The sequence below is a fragment of the Oryzias melastigma genome, linkage group LG16 (assembly GCF_002922805.2).
Source record: "Oryzias melastigma strain HK-1 linkage group LG16, ASM292280v2, whole genome shotgun sequence".
Lineage (NCBI taxonomy): Eukaryota > Metazoa > Chordata > Actinopteri > Beloniformes > Adrianichthyidae > Oryzias > Oryzias melastigma.
The window spans coordinates 29,952,864-29,965,366 of NC_050527.1; the positions used below are offsets into that span (position 1 = coordinate 29,952,864).

The window sequence follows — 12,503 nt, forward strand, 5'->3', positions numbered from 1 at the left end:
ATGGCTTCCACACACAGAGAATTAATCTCCAGCACCTTTATAATCTTTGGGCGTATGACAAAGGGCCAATATTGTGTCATTTGGGTCAGTTTGGGTCACAGACAGGGCGGTCTGTTACAAAACCTCCTGTTATGTCTTGTTTACATCTGCTACTGGTTGATTGGAGACAGTTATCCATATTCTTGCAATTTGTGACAGTAACTTCACCTCAATTTGACTGTCCGGTCACCTGGACCTTAAGACAATATTTGTAACTTCACAGCTTGTATAGAAATATGAATACATGCAGCAATACTGTTTTCTAATGTTGGGGTCAATCTAGGAAAAGTCAGCAAAGTTGAACAAATATTACTTAGGGGATTTTTAGAATTATTTTACACATTGGTCGATTACTTTGACCCAAAGACAATTAGAGAGTGTCTAAACATACTACTTGCCTTTTCAAAAGTAACTGCAGTATGTAGTCACTTTGTGAATGTAATAAAGCATCTTTTTAAACTTGTGTAATTTTTAAATAAACTACAAATTTTGAGAGACTTGAAAAGGATTGCTGAGACCAAACAAATTAAAAACCGCAATTTTTCGCAGACCATCTTTTAATTTCTGTTTTCCCCTGTATGTGTGTGAGGTAAAAGCAACAAAAGAAAATCACCATGTTGATTTAAGGTTGACCTTTTCAGATAATATTGAGCACATATTTAAGCAATGCTCACAAAGCTTTCAGGATTCTAATAGAAATTGAAAGGAGAGAAATGAATGATAAATCTTAATGAAAAATAGGTAGGAAGGGAGGAGGGCAGTTGTGTCTCAAACCATCCATGCCACATAATTTTGACTCTGATGAATTAAAGGAAATTACTGCAAAAGCAAACTGTGTATTCATTCCCGGAGGTATCATTTATCACCTCCTGATCTGTCAGGCTACTTAGTCAATTATTGCCCATGAATTAATCCATCTTCAGTTTTTCCATGAGGCTAACAGTGCTTGTCACATGGAAGAGGTAATTCATCACAGACTGACCACTGGGGGAGTGGAAAAACCCCAAATTATGTTTTAAAACTTTCTATCACAATGTTTATGTAAACTTGCATCTTTGCAAATGGTAGACTATACACGACACATATTTTCAATACAACAATGTATTTACTGGGTTATTTGGATACAATCGGCACAGTAAACTGGAAAAATATGTCCTGCTTTTTGAATTAATGTTTTTTCTCTGTAAAGATGCAGATGGAAAATACGCGGGAGAAAACGCGTGAAAGTGGCGCCGTTTCCAGCTGTACCTGAACGCACCATATGATCAAATCGGCGGGGGAGAAAAAAAAACTGTCAACAGGGCCTCGCCTTCCGTGACGTAAGGCTCACGCTACGGTGCGCCATTTGTGACTAGCATCAAAAAAGCGCGGACCATCGAGATAACCGCAAAATCATGGGTAAGAGCCTCTTGTCGCTTGATTTTGTGAAGCTAATTTAGTCGAGCTATATTTAGGAAAGCAAAACTGTACTACGAGGGGTGTTATGATGGATTATTTGCTGTATGGGGAAAACTGTATCTCCGATATACGTTAGCCTCCTTTTTGGGCCTCTGTGCTGCCGTCGTTTTCCAAGCCTTGAACGAGTTTAGATCCGCCTTCATCTCGCTCTGATTGGCTCCTCTCAGCTGAATGACTGCGTTAATTGGACGCGCTGTATGCTTGTCAAAAGATAGTCGAGGATCACGTTGCTAGTTAGCAAGTTAGCTGCGGTATGCAGCATCTAGAGGGGTTCTTATTTCATACCTGTGTTCAGGTGATAAACTTATGTTCCTGAGTACTGACTTTTCCTCCTCTTTGCAGCTGGGAATACCTGCTATTTTCGCTGCAATGTTGTTTGTGATGTTTTAACGTGTTTGGCCAACTTTTTACACGACTTCTTAGCTGACATTTGACAGTTTAAGTGACAGTCAAAGAAAACAATATCATTATGTAGTAAAATGAAAATATTTTCAGTGTTGCAATGTTGTGCAGTTGGATTTTTAATTGTATTCAATCGCAACCAACATGTGGATATTGTAAATTATAAAGTCGTTCTTTGAGAATGCATCCATTTATTCTACCTATTCTAATTATTTTTTACAATATAATTACTAAGACAAACTATGAACTAACATTTGTTCATGTAATAAAAATCTACAGAACTTCAACAATTCCACACTTGAAGTAAAAAAATTGCAATATGAAATAATTATAGTTAACCTCAGATCTATATAGTAAGAAAACTACCATTTGATAGCTGCCTTTCATAATAGACGTATTGCTAGCTGTATATTCATTTGACTTGATCAAATGATAAACGCAATAAACAGAGGCTTGGAAAATCAAAATAAAGCAATGTATGTGATTAGTATATTCTTTTTTACATTATTTGTTCCTCCTTTTCTCCATCCAACTTTCTTTAGGGTTTATCATTTGATTAGCATAAGATCTTTCCATACAAGACACCTGTGCCTCAATATGCAACCTAAGATGTAAAGTTCTGCCATGTTCTTTACTATGCAGGCATGGTGAGTTAATATCTGCATTATTTCTTATGATCATTGAAGCATTTAGAAAATCCTGCAAGCACAGAAAATTAACAAAAATAAAGTTAAAAATAAAGAACAACTGGATAGGAAATCTCTGTTTTCAATGGTCCTAATAAGATGGAGCAGGATAATTAAATAAAATAAGTGATATCAATAAAGCTTAGATTCAAATACAAACGGGGTTTATACAAATATGCACCTTGTGTGTCAGAAGTTTCACAACCCCCTACTGTAACAGTAAATTCTGTCCTTCACAAGAGACTTTCAGCTCTTTTCTGTTTGCTTTAGTGCTGGACAGGATAAGTAAAAAAATGATTATGTAATAGGAAAAAATATTGAACAACATTCAGTGAAATTTGCTGGAAAATATCAAAAGCTTTATGAAGAAATGTGTGTACTTTTGTTGTTTTAATCTTAGACCCAAAAAATAAGAAATTATCTTGTGTGATTGGAATTGTCATTGTCATCCAACAGGTTGTATACATTTACTCTACATTTGCAAATATTGTTCTATCCAAAGGAAAAAAATATATAATAAAGAGATATTTTTAATTTAGAATGAAGGGTACCCCCCCTCACCCCCCCAAAAAAACACAAAAATACTGAACTTTGCTGTCTAGTGTTGTCTAACATTATTTCAAAATTTGAAATACTTTTTGTATTTTTGTGTGTATCCTTAAAGCATCTCTAAGATATATTTACTATATATATTTTATATTTATTGGGTCAAATTTTAAATTTGAGGTTACATTTTAAATTTGAGGTTAAGGACAGTAAAACCCTATTCTTCAGTGTTGCAGGTTTATCTCCATGTCTGAAAAAAAAAATCTCTGACAATTTTAAAAGAGAAAGTTTCCTAATTGGTTCCTGTTTGAAATATTACTAATAATTTATCCGTTACCATTTAGTCTAAATACAAAGTTTGTGTATATAACACTATTTTCTGCATTCTTAAACAAAATAGTAATTCATATATAACTGAAACTTAGCCATATTTGGAATTATATTTAAATTAAAATGATAAGCAATCCTAATGAAAACTGTTCACCACCCCAGCAGACCTGATGCAACTTCTGTTTTCTTTTGCATACCCAGCCTGAAGCAGATGCTTGGAAAATGCATTAAAAAACTATACTTTGAAATTTGTTTAGTGAGTTTAAGTTTATTCATTTAACCATACAAACAAAACATCTGACTATATACTAAATTACATGTAATTTACCAACAACATTTCTCTACTTGTCTTTTTTGAGTAGTGTTTGTGTCCTGAAAACATTGGTCTTAAGTATGTGAGGCTCCAGGCTTCAAAAGGAAACCATCACATATATTTCATCTGGTCATAATAGGTTAAAGGAGGGACGGAGGCTAAATGAGCTGAAGAAGAGCATCAAGGCTTAAAGGGAAGCTGCTGATTCTTTCCCTGGTTCCTCTGGGATTCCTTGAAGCTGTGTTTTGATGGAGCTTAGGTCATTTATTGATAATAAAAGAGATAATGGCTGTGTGGAAAAACATATACATTAACAAATCGTTAAAAATTGCTTTAGAGCTGCATTAGGCAATTACCCCTTATGTGCGTAAATTGGTGGTCGGCATAATTATTTTCCCAAAGAGAAACTTTAGTGTTCTTTTATTTTCTAATTGAAGCAATTTACAGAGAAACTTTGTAAATTCACGAGGAAAGTCCCTCCAGTTAATAAATGCCTCGACCAGTAAAAAACTAAAAGAAACTTTAAGCATTTCTCTGTATTTGAAGCATAACAGAAGGAGATGCGGCAGGCATGGAGGTGGTAGTGTTATGATTTGTTAATAAGAAGTTTTGTGTTTCTACTGCTTTTTAGGGCTAAATTCTCAAAAAATATGTAAAACAACAAAAAAAAGAAAGATATAAAAAACACATATATTTACTTTAGTAAGTTGTCAACATTTAAAAAAAAAAGTTTTTTTCACTTAATTAATGGTTTTCACAAAAAAAAAAAAAACTTTCATGAGGTACTTATTGTCCAGTGTTTTTGTTATTTGTCTCCCCAAATATTTCAGAATGGTTTCAGATTTATGAAAAACATATTTGTTTTAGATATATTGTCATAAGATATGGTCAATATATTTAAAAAATGGTGATTTGATAGGAATGTTGTTTTTGTTCATGTAAGGAGCAATTTTTTGTAGTGGTAGTTTGTGTTTTTGAACACTAGATGGCGCCATTTACATGTCTTTGAAAGGCCAAATTGTTCATATGCAGTGCTCTTTCTTTTCTCAGATGTTTGTCTTTAAAGTCTCCAAAACTTTTTCTCTTTGTTCACTTCCTCAGGGTTTTGACTCAGAAGAAGTAAAGTGAACGTCAGCGCCAGGCCAAACCAAAGCAGGTTTTGACATGGCAGAGACACAGATGTTAGTAGAGGAGGATGTCGAGTGCAAAGAGCCTCTGACTGACAGCAGTGAGAAGGGGCAGCCAGCCGATGTGGAGATGGAGGAATCTGCAGGTGACTCTGCAGAAGGAGCTGCTGAGGCTGATGAAGCAGACGGCAAACTGGTGGTGAGGTCAGAGCCCACGCATGCAGATGGAGATAACGTGTGCACGCTTTGCGGTTTCTCAGCCAAGTACCCAAGATCACTTAAAATTCACTGCGCACGAAAACACGGGAAGAACTTTGGTCAAACTCCAAAGGCTGATGAGGAAAATCCAAACACTTCTGATGTGAGTCCAGCTGACATCCAACAGGAAGCTGTCTCAGAGACGGAGAAGGATGACAGCGTTTTACAAAAACCCAATCCTGACGAAGCATCAAATAATGATGGCACAGAGATGAGTGTACCTAGAAAGGGAAGCAGTTATCAAGCACAAGAAAAGCAATGGACGGTTCAAGAAGAGCCACTCCATTCCCAAGAGAGAAGACTGAGCAAACGAACCCCAAAACCCAAGATTATTCATTCCTGCAACTACTGTGGGCAGGAATTCAGAGACAAGTCTCCTCTTGATGTTCACGTCCAGAGATACCATACCAAAGATGTCCCATTCACATGTGAGTATTCCCCTGATTTACAGTTTCAAATCCATGAAAACATGTTCAAACGTGGTTTAGATTTAAAATGACGAAACGTTTGGTTGAAGTGCGACTTTTAAATCTCTTTCAGTTGATGGTGATGAGAATGCAAGCGAGAAAGACAATGCCAACAATCAGGCTGACGGGAAGGAGAAACCGACACAAGTGGCACCCAAACATCTCAGCAGGTTCCAGATGAAGTGTGTGAGCTGTGACTTCAGGGTCGGCAATGCCACGGTGCTGGAGAGGCACACTCGCGTCAAACACCCGGATCTGAAGTGGTTCCGCTGCAAGCTGTGTAATTTCTTTGCGGCCACGTCTGAGTGGATGGAGGTTCACTTGTCCTCGGATGGTCACCAACAGCAGCAGGATGAAAAGAAGAGTCCTGCATCTTCCTCGTTTGAGGCGTGTGTTGAGAGTGTAAGCAGAGATTGTGCCGGAGAAGGTGGTGATGTGGATCAGGTAGTCGGTGGAGAAAAGGCTTTGACAGAAAAAGAACAGGATGGAGACGAGGCAGGGGAGGCTGTCATGACTGCATCAGCCGAGGAAGAAGATGGAGAGTTTGAGCCGCCTAGGAAAAAAAGAGGGCGACCAAAACAAGGCTCCTCTACCACATGTGCACACTGTGGCCTGGTCGTGTCCAATGCCACCAACCTCAGCGTTCATATTCGTCGTAAACACAGCAAAGAGTACGGTTACAGCTGCACTCTGTGCAACTACAGCTGTGTGACCAAAGGAGACATGGATCGCCACTGTTTCACCAAGAAGCACATTAAGCGAGCACAGGGGGGTTCTAGCAAAAACCCTGACTCGTGTCACATTCAGGCGTCATTGCCAGAAGCCACGGTGACACAGAATAGTACCACACAGAGCACAGACGGAACGCAGGACGCAGAGGATGCAGTTGTTGAAGAAGACAAAGTAGAGGAGCAGACTCTGTCCGATGTGGATCAACAGCAAAGCAAGTATGACTCTGTGAACGCCTGCAGCCTCTGTGATTTCGTTGCTCAGTCGATTCCTTCCCTCCATCTTCACGTCAAGAGAAAGCACACCAAAGACTTTGAGTATGTCTGCCTGGCGTGCGGATATTATGCTGTCACTAACAGGGAAATGTATCGCCATGCCAACACAGACAAGCATAAACAGAGAAGCCAGAGATACCTGGAACTGCAGGGGGGCCAGCAACAAAAGGATTCCGAAGTCCCACTGAAACAGAAGGAGATCATTGAGCCTTCCGGGGAAAACTCTAATCCCAGCCCAGAAGATCCAAACTCAGCAGATGGATCGGAAAACTGTTTCAACAACAGGAAAATCCACAAGTTATCAGCTGCCACAGAGACTGTGGTTACTGTGTCCGCGGATGCAGATGAAAAGAACCCTATTGCGTCTTCTGGGGGTGAGCCAGATCCAACAAACCCAACCACTGAGGAAGCTGTGCTGCCTGAGCCCCAGCAGGCTTCTGGAGAACTTGAAGTAACTGAATCTTCCCCGCTAGAGAGCTTGGAGGAGAAGGGTGAACATTCTGAAGAACACATGGATACAGATGTGATTGTAGACACACAAATGTCCAAAGCTCCACCATTTGATGCCGCAATCGTGTCTGTGAAGGACTTGGGTGTACAGGAGCATGCACCACAGGAAAGCTCTGAAAGTTCCACTCCTGCTCCATGTTTAGGTGCATCACCCTCAGACTTCATACTTGCCAGCTCTGCACATATTAAAAAGCACAAACTTAAAGAAGTGAAGATGAGGGAGGAAGCCAGAGTCAGCATTTCTCGCATACGTTGTGAGGACTGTGGTTTCATGGCCGACGGAATCAGCGGCCTCAATGTCCACATTTCAATGAAGCACCCTTCCAAAGAGAGGCACTTCCACTGTCTGGTGTGTGGCAAGTCGTTCTATACGGAGAGCAACCTGCACCAGCACCTGACCAGCGCCGCTCATCTCCGCAACGAGCAGAACAGTGTGGAAGAGCTGCCGGAAGGGGGCTCGAGCTTCAAGTGCGTGAAATGCACCGATCGTTTTGAGTCAGAGCAGGACTTGTTTTTTCACATCAAGGAGAAACACGAGGAGCTCCTGAGGGAGGTCAACAAGTATGTGCTGGAGGACACGGAACAGATAAACCGTGAACGAGAGGAGAACCAGGGCAATGTTTGCAAATACTGCGGCAAGGTGTGCAAGAGCAGCAACTCCATGGCCTTCCTGGCACACATCCGCACACACACTGGTAAGCAACATCTTTTGTTGACTCAATCATGCCTTCTGTCTACTGCTGTCTCCATCTCACATCAGGCTTGAAAACATGCGTTCAAGTGGCCACTTCCAACGAAGTCTAAGTAAATGCGTGTGTTGCGTCACTACAAAAGTTTTTAAGTCCGTTTTCTGGCTCTTAACGCGCAGCCTTTGAACACGCGCAGAAAGTTAAACCAGTAGAACTTTGACCAGTCGGGATGTATGGTGTGTATGTAGCATTGCTTGTTTACGTACTTTTACTTCACAAGTCTATCTTTGGCTTGGTAGTTGATATTTGCTAAATACAGGTGGTTGGCCAGCTTAATTGTTTTGATGAATCTAAGGCTTAATTTGAAAGGTGAGATTCATTTCAAGTTCAATTCAACTTTTAAACTCTTGCTACAACTCAACATTTTCAACTTGTACCTGTAAAGACCAACTCCGATCATCTTTTGATCTATTGGAAAAAAGCGTTCCCAGTAGTCTTTTAGTTATGATTATCCTGATTCTAGGCTAAGTAAAAAAAACTGATGTTGTTTTCTTGGGCATATTTTCTGTAGTTGAGTTGTAGCTAGGACTGTTGGCGTGAAAAACCCTGCCCCCACTTCTCATCACCCATGTGTTTACATGCTTTCCCACTAACTGCACCCCCAACCTAACATTACTAGCTTACCAAAAATAGAGAGCAATTTTGGAGCTATCCAGCTGTACAGTTTTGAGCCAGATACCTGTTCAGATGAGGGAAACAAAGGTGCATATGGATCTATTTCTTTCCAAGTGGATGCGTAAGATGTTTTTTTTTTTTTTTTTTACCTGATTTACAGCAATTTGAATAAAGAAATACTCAAAAATGCTATTTTAATCGGAATTTTCTTGATACCCTCCATCATCAGAAAAATGCAACAAGACCATGTAAAGTACACAGTTTTAATTGGAGTGGGTCTTTAACACTAAATTGACTCCTTGGATAGGTCACTTAGTTTGGTAAGTGGGATAAATTGAGTCTTTGGATAGGTCACTTAGTTTGGTAAGTGGGAAAACTTTACTTAACTCTGGTGTGGATCAAACAGGTGAACTCTGGTTTACTTGAGAAAAAGGACAATTCAAAGCTGATTTTTTTTGTGTAGACCAAAAAGTAGAAACAAACCAAAAGCAAGAAGTTCTAAAAGGGCTGTTCATTATTAGTTTAAATTAAAAAAAATCTGGTCACAGCGCAAATCTGAAAAGTGAACAATCACCAAAAACATTTAAAAGTATTTGGGTGGTGAACATGGTGTATTCATAAGGAGCAGCCTTTTCTAAAGACATGATGGTATGAGAACTAGCTGTGCTTTTCTTACTTTTTTATTTCTTGGGATGGTAGTTCGTTTCACTGTTCCTCAAGTGAGTAGCTGTTGGAACTGTGGGATATGATCAGGTGGTTTGGTCCATTTCCACCTTTTAGTTCTATATAAAGAGTGCTGTGTGTAAGTAAACCAAACTAGTCCAATGTGTTATGCTTAGCATCATTATCTGACTATTTAAATAGTCAATAGGATTATCTAAGTAAGGGAACAGTATCTGACCAAGTGACCCAACGATCAAAATACCACCCCCACCTGCCCTGCAGACTCCAGAACAGGTGGTGATAGGACATCAGTTCATCTGCCAGATATACCTGGAATTTAGGAATATGGTATTTCTGGATTTTCAGATGAAATAACCTGTCTGCATTGTTCAAAGTGTCACTTCCTTGTCCCCCTTTTTGGCCACCTATCACCTTGATTTTATTGAGAAGCAACGTTTTGAGTCTTGCAGAGCTTTTTAGTTTAATTATCTATACTAAGGTGATGGGAATATTCTGAGATTCTCAACTGACCACTGAATTATAGTTTTTCCAGTATTATGCTTAGATTTCGGTTTCAGTGATCTTATATATACAGTATTTAATTTAACTTTATTCCCCCAACACATTTCCTCCTCAAAGATGCATTTTCACCACTATCAATCCAGGTTTCAGTTGATAAACATCTTGCATTTTCATCAGCCTCTTTTGCTGTTTGCCCAACGCGCTGCGAGAGTTTGACCCCTCTGAATCAGGGGATCAACTTTTGCACAACCACGTGTGTCCTAATGGTTGTTTAAAGAATTAGAGGCTACTTACTGCACCAGTTAGGATTAAATACCTTGTTACCTGATAAAGTGTATTAATGACTGCAGTGTTTTTCTTCTGGGAGGCTCTTACCTATTGGCTTAGTCAAATCCAGGTGGCATCCTTTTTTTTTTGCCCTTTCTGCTTTACACACACACTGGTGAAGAATTCACTTCTTTAACAAAATGGCTTAATGAGAAATACATTTATTTTATATTTTATTTAAACTTGCGATTTTACTGATACTTTATTAATCATTCACTGTCTTGTAACTGGTTCATGTTTCATTGAAAATCTGCAGAGTTATGTCCTTATGCGACTGCTCTGCTATTATACCTTTGTTATTTGGTCCGGTAGGATTAAGTAGGGAGATACAGCCTCCTCTTTGCAGCTCAGGCTAATGTTTGGGCTACTATCTACTTCAGCCAGGTAATAGCTCTTTCACTAGAGGTGAAGGTAAAGACTGATTGAGCTTCAGACTAGCAGGAGAGATGCTAATGGAGCCCAGATTGGGATTTCCTGAGCAACGCTTGGTCAGAGACATGTGCGACTCATAATTGATGTGTCCATTACCAAGACTCAGTTGTAATTATAGTCAATAAGTCTCTGTAAATGTGTTAAAGCTTAGGCTAAAAGCATTGGAGGCCCAAAGAGAGGTGGGCTAATAATTTAAAATAATCAATGCAGACATATTCAAAGCCTTTAATTTCCCTTGTGTCTGTATGTCCATGTTTGTGTGTGCAAGCGCTCGTGGGCCTAGTCAATGTGTGTATATGTCAGCCTTCATGGCCAGCTGATTATCCTCAATCCATTAGGATTTATCTTGTCATTTATAATGCAAAGCAGGGCTGAGTTGGTCAGGGCTTGGGCTGCGAGATGTCCGGCAGGTTAAGAACACAGGGCGCTCTATTACTTTTCCCTGACCGTGTGTATTAATTGCTTTTAAAATCAACTTAATGCAGCAACGAGATGTGAGGGCGCCATCAATAAATGCCCCTATCTGCCTCCTGTGGTCCATCCCCCTTTCAGCCTAAACTCTAATGGGACTTTAATTGAAGTCCGTGCTCTGTGATTTTGGCGTTCACGCCTTTATATGCGCCCATGAAGTCGCCCTTGATATCAACAGACGAAGGAGGAAAGTTCGCACTTTATGACTGAAGAGTTTGAGCATGTGCTTCCCTCTGGCAGTCCTTGCTAGTGATCTCCGCTTCAACTTCCTCTGGTGTTTGACTTATACATGTGCTGGTGTTTTATGCTGCCTTATGGCATGCATGAATTTCCGCAAATTATGACACAGTAAAGCATGCCGCTGTGCTGTAAATTCAGAAAAATTTGAGTTAATCCTAGAAAGATTTTACCATCTCTTTTTTATTTTCTTGGCATGTTTTTCTGCAACCTTTGGAGCTCAGTGAAAGTCAGTATTTCTCTTGCTAAACTCAAACTGCTTGAAGCTGTAGGAGTTGGACACTGTAATGCTGATGATTCATGGTTAGCACCACTCTCTTCTTATTAATGTTTGGTCTGTGCACATTCATAACTTTATCTACTGTCATAATTCTTGAGTTTTTGAGGTCATTTACTTAGTGTTACTTAAGAAAATGGAGGCACTGACTCTGAGGTCCCAACAGATGGCATCAAGTCAAGGACATAGAGCGAGTTGTCAAACGACTCACATTTTTGGATTTACCTCCATTTTATGCGTCAGAGTTATGGTTCTGTTTATGTTCAGGTTTTCTTGTTTGCGTAAAGCACTCATTCGGTTTTGACAACATGTACCAGTTGGTATTATTGCTAAGTTCTCCCATTACACTGAGTTATTTACCTTTTCTATGTTGGTCATTAATTGTGGGAGTTTGTTTTCAGGGCTGTGGAGCAGCACGGTGGGGGTCTGCCAGTTCTGGAGCTGGGAGCACGTCCAGATCCTTTTAATTAAGACCTAGTTTTTATTCATTTGATTAATCAGTTAAATCAGGGGACGGTAGTGGGAGGCTGCACACAGATTTGTCAATTTGTCCCTTACAGGAAGCACGCACACATGCTTGTGTTTTGTCAATGAGGCTCCGACTGGAATTTGCATTTTGAAGCAAATTGGGCACTTTTTCACCGGAGCGGGTTGACTGACCTCAGACTGAGCCTTAAAGCAATGGACACACTTACCAGGCATGAATATTATCAGTCGGCATGTCATGTGTGTTTGCAACAACTATGAAGGGAGTTTTAAATAGCAGTACATGGATTTTACAAACATCTGTGTAATTGATGATAGTTATATTAAGGAGTATTAACTTCAATCCTAACATTTAATTGGTTTAGCTTTTGGGGTTGTTGAGTTCTGTCTGTCCGTCCGTCGGTCTGTCCATCATCCATCCGTTTTCTTAACTCACTAAATTCCTTTCGGGGTCACAGGGCTGCTGGAGCCTGTCCCACCACTGTTGGGCGAAGGCGGGATACATCCTGGACAGGTTGCTTGTCTGTTTGTAGGGCAGAAAATCACTCTCATGCACATTAACACATGCACACTTAGTGAGAGGA

The 12,503-nt window shown here is 39.9% G+C and overlaps 1 protein-coding gene and 1 long non-coding RNA gene across 3 annotated transcripts in view; one reads left to right on the forward strand and one right to left on the reverse strand.

The window, feature by feature from the left end:
• Positions 1 to 1,365, reverse strand: part of LOC112140508 — a 4,452-nt gene extending 3,087 nt beyond the window's left edge. The window contains exon 1 of the long non-coding RNA XR_002918180.2: positions 1,298 to 1,365. This is a non-coding gene — a long non-coding RNA (uncharacterized LOC112140508). The remainder of the gene's footprint in view (positions 1 to 1,297) is intronic.
• Positions 1,301 to 12,503, forward strand: part of znf407 (zinc finger protein 407) — a 188,700-nt gene continuing 177,497 nt past the window's right edge. The window contains exons 1-3 of one of the 2 annotated variants that reach the window (XM_024263492.1): positions 1,301 to 1,437; positions 4,876 to 5,587; positions 5,700 to 7,835. In XM_024263492.1, coding sequence (XP_024119260.1) covers positions 4,939 to 5,587; positions 5,700 to 7,835 — 2,785 coding nt within the window. In that variant the 5' untranslated portion in view covers positions 1,301 to 1,437; positions 4,876 to 4,938. Of the gene's footprint in view, positions 1,438 to 1,670; positions 1,793 to 4,875; positions 5,588 to 5,699; positions 7,836 to 12,503 lie in introns of those variants that run through there. The other variant, XM_024263494.1, reaches the window with a different exon arrangement.